The sequence below is a fragment of the Citrus clementina genome, unplaced genomic scaffold (assembly GCF_000493195.1).
Source record: "Citrus clementina cultivar Clemenules unplaced genomic scaffold, Citrus_clementina_v1.0 scaffold_2, whole genome shotgun sequence".
NCBI classification, from domain to species: domain Eukaryota; kingdom Viridiplantae; phylum Streptophyta; class Magnoliopsida; order Sapindales; family Rutaceae; genus Citrus; species Citrus x clementina.
The window spans coordinates 10,023,762-10,033,461 of NW_006262688.1; the positions used below are offsets into that span (position 1 = coordinate 10,023,762).

Here is a 9,700-nt window from a genome sequence, read left to right on the forward strand (position 1 = left end):
ATATAATTCCAAGGGTCTTTATAGTTAAATTCCCAAGGGAGATTGAGAAGTCTAGCCTAGAAACAATAAACTCCACAGTCTGGGAGCTACCATAATTCCTACAACGCCAATCCAACACATAATCAGCAAGAGTGGCAAACAGAAGTTCCTGGTGTGCTAGCTCAACAAGAGGTAAATTTGAAGAAGTGTGGATGGCTGATGAGAAATGAATTGGAGCTTGTGCTTGACTGCATTTAGCTCTTTCAGTTCCAATATAAGAGACAAGCATATTGGCACAGAAGGCAGGCTACACACTTTGCTAGCTGAGCACTCATTCATTCTTTTTAAAATCGAACCAGCATTTGTTCTGGAACATATTTGGGATTTCCTTATAAACACTAATATTAGGCTGCTAGATCCTCAAACTATGGATTTGTGGCACAGTGCAAACCATTCCACATTAGCTAGCCTTCCAAAGAAGCTTATGCTGTCTCTGGATATTTCTTTCAATTGTTCACTTGAAATAAACAGACATGCGAGAATAACTAATAGATATGTATTCTGAAAATTATTATTAGAAAAATAGCAAACACACCAAAGGTTCTGGCTTAAACATAAGAAAGATCGAATTCTTGAGGTCGTTCAATTATCAACCTTAAGATCGATTGCGCAAAACAATACTCCTGAATCATATAGAGAAAACTTACTGATCTGCTGTTCTCTTGTACCAAAAATACTTGAAATTTTCACTATGAACTCCCCAAAAATCTCTATTGACCATGCATGACTCTGACAAATACACTCACTGCCTATGACATGCTTGGGTGATTGGAAGTGGCGGATCTGTTAGTGAACCATAAAGAGTATGATTAGCAACCCACTGATTTGCAGCCTGCGTATAGTGTACACCATCCCAGCTAATAGATTTTGAAGGGTCTTTACAAGAAGCCCCATACACTTCAGTGTTGTTGATGGTTGCCTTGTTACCACACCACACATGGTCATAGTTCTCATGATACCCACAGCAGACCTTAAATGGATCAGCATAACCTGTATAACGTAAATCAAAAACATATATTTGATCATCCACACAAGAATCTTAATTTTGGTAATATCACTGCCACAGTGAAAGCTGAAATGCTACATTTTAGCATGAGTACACTGCAAGGACAGTAAAAGAGGACTTGTACAACAAAATGTGAAATTTGCACTTTCACGCTTAAAAGTACCCACCAACATATAGTAACAATGTCATTGTGATTGTAGACAGATAAGTGAGTGACAATTACAATTAGGAATGAAATGATTACCTAAAGCTTTTGCATTGCTGATCAATTCATACTTTGTAGCATAAACGTCCACATACGTAATTGCAGCCTCTGGGAGCTCTGTCCTTAATTTGATTATTCTTTCTTTGAGCTGCCTGTTAAACTCCACAGCCATGTTATTTTGATCCTTGACGCAGCCGTGCTCATCAAGATAGCCTGGTGGTGGGTTATGATTGTAGAAAAAGTTGGTTGGCAAGCAACCAATAGGCCCCGTATTGTGTATCCAAAATGCCCTCCCTCCTTGATGATATATATTCTGAAAGTGAAATAAACAAGGCTCGTGACAGTTGTTCTATGCAAGACAGTATTGAAGAAATTGAGTGTTTGGTGAAATGCTCAGTGAGACAGTTTCTGAAAGGGAAAGCTAAACTAAGCTCCGAAGACTTGACAGTTGTGTTTCTTCTTCATAAGTCTATAAGTATCAATTTTACTTATCTAACCGACAAAACTATGATCAAGTCAAAATTTTGTTAGCTTAGAAAGATGCCAACTTACTTGAACAGCTGAAGCTAACTGATTAACAATGTCGGGTATTGCTGCACGAAGTTGATCAAAACTCATCTTTCTAAATCCAACAGAAAGATCATTTTGTCCAATATCAAACGTGTAAAGAGCCTTGGCAAAGTCCTCCTGTCTCGGCAGCTTGTCTGTATCCGAGGCAATCTTGGCTGAGCATCACATTTCACAAAGCGTGTTATATAATATGCAAACAAATGATCAAAATCATAATGGGCAAGTATCTTCATAAACAGCAAATAATAAACCAACCTTCATCGTACAGCTCTTTGGTTCGTGCTTTGAATTGGTTAAATTGCGTAATCTGCATACCCAGAAAGAAAGGACTAATTCCATACTCGTATATAGTCTCATTAGGCTTTCCAATGGTTGATCCTCCAGTGGCAAAATTAGCACCATGCCGAAAATTCGTTCCTAGTGAATTCAAATACGCACTCAAGTATGGCAATTTCACACTCTCAGCTGCAAAATTAATAAAATTTTGTAAATGGGGTTTCATATTTTTGAAAGAGAGAGAGAGAGAGATTACAAGTTGTTACCAATGAAGTCTATGATGAGACGGCCATCAGAATCTCTACCAGCAGGCTTGTGAAAGAACCCCTCTCCATATGGAACTCGAATTGGCTCAAATGCAGCTGAAATGCCACCGGTATCCGAATTTGAGTCCCCAAAATTGTAAATTGCAGGGAACTCACACGGTGGCAATTTATTAGTGACACTGACACCACTCACACCCAAGCCGCCCCATGTGAATAGTAAAAACCCAGCAACCAAAGCTCTCCAATACAACATTGTCACTTGTCCACCTCTGTTGCCGATTCTGGGCGCGTGCGTACCCTCTATATATAATAAACCCAGAGACCGTTACGGATAAAAGTAATTAACCCCTTTTTTTTTTCTAACGTCGAGACAAAACAGATATAAGATATTCATGGTCACTGACAGTAGCCATGTGCTGTGGCCTCAATTAACTTGTTTGATCTGTCTCAAAACCTTAACTGTCAGATTGTGTTCACTCTCTTGCACTAATCCACTCTCACTGCCTAGTACAAATTGCATCGGCAACGATAACAATTATCTTTACGTATTTTGTCCAAAAGATTATTATTGTACCAATATAAATAACAAATTATAAATTTCTCATTTATGAATTATGATCATTAAAGTTATGCTTAGGTTCGGCTGTGTAGATTTTATAAACTAGTAAGGATTTGAACTAGAAAAAGAGCTACACAAATCTCACACCATGCGTCGGTGACTACTGATGTGATGAATACTGCGGCTAAGATTAGAGCTGGCAGAAAGTGTGACCAATGTTGTCCAAGAACGGACCGTGCTATTAAATGCATAGGTCGTCATTTCATTAGTGGATGGCTAAGAGGCTGGGCACCATTTGATGATGATCTGATGGCTGTAATGAAGTACCTTAAAAGTGGAGTCGGTGTGATGTTGATAATAATGCGCGTCTGGTCTCTCTATATGTGGAATTGTGGACCAAAGAGTTGTCCGTATCTCCGTAATTTGTGTTAAAATTGACCATCAATCTTCTACTTTACTGCCATTTGTTATTATATATTAATCAATTGAACTCGACAAAGTATATTTCTTGGGAAGGCGATGATTGGTAGTCGCTGGTCCGAGGGATTTTCTTTTCTTTTTTTCCCCCTTAGTGCGTGAAATTTACTCCTAGATATCATAAATGGGAGGCGCTAACGCGTAATTTACGGGCCTCTCACAGCAACAGTATCACTGATGGAACCGAAAACTATTATTATGAGAGGCCCGTAAGTTACGCTTAACGTAACTTAGGGCCTCCCATTTATGATATCTCCAACAGTATCACTGATGGGACCAAATACTATTGCTGTGAGAGGCACAAGTTATACTCAACGTAACTTAGCGCCAGCCATCATAAATATTAGAGTGTAGATGAAGAATCAATGATTTGATTTACGTTCTCACCACTTTAAATTACTTGCCCAAAATCTACTAACATGTTGAAGACTTGAAGCAACAATTCAACAGTAAATTAGTGATGTAGCAAAATAATAATAATAATAATATACTTGGACTAATGTTTCAAGTGAGAGTGGAGTGGTCTAAGAATAAAAAAAGTTGGATCCAATTAATGTTAGACATTTTGAATTATGTTTTAAATTTTTATTTCAAACAATATAATATTTACTATGTAATTCCTTTTTTTTTATCAGTAATATTTAATTCCTAGAGTGGATAAAGAAATAACATATGAAGTTTTTAAATAAATTTCTGTAATCATTCTTATCAAAATTCATGAGATACGTTTTTAAAATTTTAAAAATTTAAATATAGCATAAATTCCTTAGAATCCTTCCTTAAAAGTTTTTTTTTGGGTGTTGGGGGGGGGGGGTGCTAGGGGAGAGAATAAAAGAAAAAAGACAAAATTGTTGCAGATAGTCGAATCATAAATGAGCTTAAAACATCGAATGGAAGTGGATTAGGCCCAACAACTATTAGCGAACAAGGTTGGATAAGGAGTTTAGGATTGCAACATGGGGTAGAACTTCTGGCACCCCTCTAATATTCTTCTAAAACTCTTTCTCTAGATGAACCCTCCTCCGTAAACGATACTAGTGTATGGATTATTACTATTAGCACCCATTTTCAATGCAATAATATCTCGTCAATATCATTTTCGACCATTTATAAGAAAAGGACAAAAAAATCCACAAAGTCTGTCATCCCATATATATTTTTTTAATTAAGTTAAAAGGAATCACAAAGAACCCAAAAAAAAAAATTATCAAAGATAGAGAGTGTATTTTTAAACTCTAACCACCAACTTAATTATTTCACAGTGCGTTTAACACACTATATTACATGATTTAATACAAATATATTATATTATGTTGTAGTTTAGTAATATTGTGTTATATTAATGATATACAATATTTTGTGCTACATTATATTGTATTTTTTAATCTTATACTTAGATACAATACTACATGGCCATTGCACTACATTGTATTCATTTTTTTTGGGTGATTAGTTGAAATTATATATTTGAAAAAATATTTAATATTAAGATAACTTTAGAAAATGTTACATTGCCAATGTTAGGTTCGGGCTTTTCTAAATGAGAAGTACTAAGTATCTAGAAAAAGTACTAGAATGAAATAAGACTGAAGCCTTTATGGCTTATTTTGTCACTTATTGATTGGTTGTTTTCTCTTTTCCTTTCTCTTTTCTCTTTTCTACTCTGTCCTTCGATTAAAGTTGGGAATAGTTTTCTTTTGGGTTCTATTAATCATAGTGTTTGAAGAGGTTGGTGGGAAAGCCTTTATTGCTAGAAACATAGTATACATGGATACGGAAGAATTAATCCAGAAGTGTCAAGCAATTGCCATAAAAGAATAAGCGAAAGACATAGTAATGATTATGGGGAGCATGAAGATAAAAGGAGAAAAAGTTGTTGCAAACTGCCTGGTTGGCAAGGTGTTACTCACACGAAGCATTAATAGGAAGGGCTTGAAAGCGGCAATGTAGCAAGTGTGGAGAACAGTGAAGGGAGTTAAGATTGAAAGCATGGGGGACAACAATTTTTTGTTTAAGTTTGCCACTGAAGAAGAAAAGAAAAGGGTATTCATGGGGGGGCCATGGCGCTTTGACAGATCTTTATTAGTTCTATCTGAACCAGCGAGCATTGGAGATATAAAGGATCAATCATTTACGCACACTTCATTTTGGGTGCAAGTTCACAACATTCCCATAATGTGTATAAACAAGGATGCTATTCAAAAGTTGGGAGAAAAGATTAGCACGATGCAGGAAATAGAAATTGATAAAACGGGAGAGTGTATAGGACAATTTGCTCGTGTTAGAATTTTCATTGACATAACTGGGGAGATTTTAATTCAATTTTTTTATTGTTAATGTGGTTTATAGTAAATAAAATATGTCTATTTATTGGATAAAATTTATTAAATTATTTTTCATTAAATTATTCTTAATAGGTTAATTTAGTAATACAAACAATTATTAAAATATGAGTGTCTAAATAAATTTTAGCGTGCAAATAGCCCTACTCTTATGCCTCCTATCGTTTGGGTTTAATTAATTTTTGGGTCCCATGCTCGGGCCAGAGCTTGCTGATAAAATCGTAGTTCTAGCCCAAATAGAGTCGGGCTTCAGCCCTAACCTCACTCGTAATCCTTAAAATAGGAAGAAAATTACTAAATGCACCGTTAAAACGACAACGTTGGAATAACATGTCGGGCGTAAAACAAACAAAACTAACGCCGTCTGTTTACTGAGACGACTCAAAAACGCAACGCGAAACAAAATCGCTCTGTTACAGTGGAAGCTGCAGTAGCAGTAGCTGTAGCGGCGGGAGCAACAATGGCTTCAGTCGAAGATGAAAAGAAAGTAGTAAAGGAAGGAAACAACCTACTGGGTTCGCCGACTTTTATGGAGCTCGAAAACGGCAGGTTCAAGTGCGTAGAGACAGGCCACGAGATGCTTGCCAAAGACAAAGACTCGTACTCTCAGTCCAAACGGTGCCGTTTGGGTCTCATCGACTTCGCTTTGTCCCACAATAAGCCCCCTCTTAACATGTTCAAGCAAGACCCACTCTCCCGGTATTCAAGATTACATCTTTTCAAAAAAAAATTGTATTTCTTTTCAATTTTCCTTTAATTAGGGTTTAGGATTTGATATAATCAACATAGATGCGTAATTCACTTTTTTTTTTTTTAAGGTTTTCAGGCTGTTTCTTTAGGGACCCAGTTGGTGAAGTAATTAAAAGTTTATGTTTTAAAACTATCTTAAGCAATTTTCAAGGAAGATTTTAGTTTACATCTGATTTATCTGAGTGGAAGGTTCTGTTTTTTCAGGTCTTTAAATATTGAATAGTTTATAATCTATCACGAAATAAAAGTTTTGTCTCTGTTGCCATCAAAGTGAATGTGGGTGTTTTATTCATGCAATTAAGTGTTGATATTGTTTCAATTTGTTTGATTACCAGTGCAAAATTGATATGTAAGCTAACTGGTGATACAGTCAACAAAAATGAAGAACATATATGGAAGCACATCAACGGCAAACGGTTCCTCAACAAGCTCGGTGAATTTTTGTTTTTGATTATTTAGTTCTTTGTTTATACAAGTTGATGCCCTACTCGATCTCGTGTATTGCCTCGATCTGTATGATTTTACGGTTGAGGGATGCCCGCTGCCTAGATGTGAACTAATTATTAAAACACAAATGAATGTGCTCAGAGCAAAAGGAAATAGAGAAATTAAATAAAGAACAAGTAGAAGAAGAACCAAAACCAAATGCCAATGGTGAAAAGAAGAAGAAGAAGAAGAAGAAGATGAAGAAGAAAGAGATTGAAGAAATTATTTCTGAAGTAAGGGAGTCTTCTGACAAGGGGAGTGATTCAGAAGAAGATGACTTTTGGATGCCTCCGGTGGGTGAACGTTGGGACTTTGACAATGGCGGAGATCGATGGGGTTCGGGTTCAGAGTCTGAGCCAGAAAATGAAGAAGAAAATGTCACAGGTGTGAATAGTATTTTTGCTGGGCAAATATCTTAGTTTGCTTGGAGAGTCAAGATTTCTGTACCATGTTATGCTTTTTATCTATATCATTAGCCTGGTTAGCAACAGATAGTATAACAGCACAGAATGATAATTATATTGCGTCCGAGGAAAAACTATGGATAGAGATATATTATTTAAAGTAAAAATAAAAAGGTTAAAAATGCACTTGGATGATTCTTTATCAATTTCCATTTGTAGGTTCAAATATGATTGCAGTTGAACCCTGTTTTGTTTCTCATTGGCTGCATATCTTTAGTAGAATGGTTTGATCATGAAGTTGCCTATCCAAACTTTTAAATTCTGTGAAGGGAATAAACATGTCAAATAATGACCAAATGACCAAATGTATTGAGAGTAAGCGAGCAAACCCACGGGTCAGGAGCATAAGCAAGTTGCTAAACTTTGCTCTTGACTATCTTTCTCTGCATTATTTTGAAGATAATTCCGTTCAGTCAAGTTATTAAGAACCAAGTAGCACAAATTTGATATTGATTGTATCATCTTCTGTAACTTGACTATTGAATTTTATATCATTGGATTGCTTCAAGAGCTTACGTGCTTTCGGGAAATTACTTTGAGCTGTTTGGGGGTCCTTGATTTTTGTAATTTGGGTCCTTGATTTTTGTAATCTTCAGGTGCAGTTGAAGATGGTAGCAAGGAGTCGGAAGAGCTTTCTTCACGGTGTGTTGCCTCGTAATGTTCTATTTTTAATCCTTAAATATTTTGCTGGTTTTCACTTTTTTCTTCTCAGTCCCATGGTGTTTTTTTGCTAAATCGACTTATTAAATCTTGCTTTGCAGAACAAAGAGAATGTCCATAGAAATTGGACCAAGCAGCTTTGCCTCGAGGAAGAAGAAAAGTAAGAAGAACATCACGAGCTAGATTATTTATTCATATGAAACAGAGTTTTCTTGTACTTGCTGCAGGTTTTTCAGACTTTAAGGTTTTCTTTAATACCTTATGCTAAAGGAGAGAAACTTTTAGGGAATATGGAATGCAAGTCCGCGCATAATTTTTTTTAATTGTAATGATTAGCTTTATAACCTCTTTGTGAATTCAGCTTTGTCAGATAATTTATTTATGAAGATTTTTTTTTTTTGCCTCTTTTTTGTTGAAAAAACTAACTGTTCAGCTATATCTGCATATTTAAGAATTTCCGAAAGCTATTATGTTATATGCATCGTAGTTCTCTGTTGCATGAATAAATATCGCAAATGTAACTCATAAGCCGTTGGTAAGAATAAAGTCTAAAAATAAGAAATGAGGATTGAGATGAGTTTACAGTTTCATACAAAAAATTACTTTTTATTTTTCAGAACTAGTTTCCTGAATCCTGCCAATACTTGCTTATTACACGGAGAATACGTCTATGATTCACACACTATTGGTATTACAAACGCAATCAACATAAATATGATTATAAACAGCAAATTGTTGCAAGCTCAATCGTGAACTCCAGTACTTACTGTACTATTAACCTACCAAAGCTGCAGCAGTCCGGCTTCTGGTACCAGCTGAGAAATAACATCATGATCCCAAGAGTTAAAATACATGAAATGTTCCTTGTTCCTTGTGACCATAAAACATGAAAATGAAGAATGAAATTTCAATAAGCTGGCAGGACATGATTACAAGCCTGTCATGTGTTGCAAGTGGCAATAGATTGCTGGTGATGAAGGTAGGCGGTGGCGGTGCTGATGGTGACAATGGACTCGGTACTTGCTGATGGGGTGATGCTTGAAACTGGGGGTTGACCAAGATCAATTGAAGGGGTTAAAATATTATTGCTCTAAAGTCTAAGCATTAACCTCTTGTATATGTCACTTTCCCAAGAAAAAAAAAAGGGAAAAAAACCCGCGTATGTCATTGTATTATTTTATCTCGATTGGCTATTCCCTTTTTATGTTGGTTGAGCAACTAGAAAATATTTTATGTCAATTAAACTTGGGTTGAGTTGACTATATATTTCTTCAACCATATGTGCATGTATACATGTATATGGTAATGCCTAAAGCTCATACTTTGTGTAATTCATCGACTCGACTGCCGGCTTTCTGATTGATCAAGATTCAAGAGCCTGGTTTAATTTACGATGACTCAGAATTGCGGTTAACAGGCTTAAAATTGTTCACCGAGTGCACCACATAAGACCTATATACGTATATATTTCTTATTTTTATTTAATTTCTTTAATTTTTATGTTTCAGAGATTTCCCAGAGAGATCAGAAATTCTCCACCAGCACATTATACCGTAGAATTAAACTCGTACAGTAAACTATTTAGGCCAGAAAAACTGGA

At 35.9% G+C, this 9,700-nt stretch overlaps 2 protein-coding genes across 3 annotated transcripts; one reads left to right on the forward strand and one right to left on the reverse strand.

Annotated features, from left to right (window-relative positions):
- Nucleotides 1-550: 550 nt before the first annotated feature.
- LOC18051210 (GDSL esterase/lipase At5g14450) lies at nt 551-2,919 on the reverse strand. The gene is made up of 5 exons (XM_006446576.2): nt 2,363-2,919; nt 2,076-2,285; nt 1,803-1,975; nt 1,290-1,563; nt 551-1,029 (listed from the first exon to the last, which is right to left on the reverse strand). The coding sequence occupies exons 1-5, from the start codon at nt 2,613-2,615 to the stop codon at nt 782-784; spliced, it is 1,158 nt and encodes a 385-aa protein (XP_006446639.1). The 5' UTR covers nt 2,616-2,919; the 3' UTR covers nt 551-781.
- A 3,179-nt stretch (nt 2,920-6,098) lies between these two features.
- Nucleotides 6,099-8,500, forward strand: LOC18051211 (surfeit locus protein 2). Of its 2 annotated transcripts, none has more exons than XM_006446580.2 (5): nt 6,099-6,439; nt 6,826-6,923; nt 7,079-7,360; nt 8,037-8,094; nt 8,202-8,500. In XM_006446580.2, the coding sequence occupies exons 1-5, from the start codon at nt 6,201-6,203 to the stop codon at nt 8,281-8,283; spliced, it is 759 nt and encodes a 252-aa protein (XP_006446643.1). In that variant the 5' UTR covers nt 6,099-6,200; the 3' UTR covers nt 8,284-8,500. The 2 variants fall into 2 exon arrangements, with proteins under 2 accessions (XP_006446643.1, XP_006446642.1); XM_006446579.2 differs by having other exon boundaries at nt 8,037-8,082.
- Nucleotides 8,501-9,700: the final 1,200 nt, after the last annotated feature.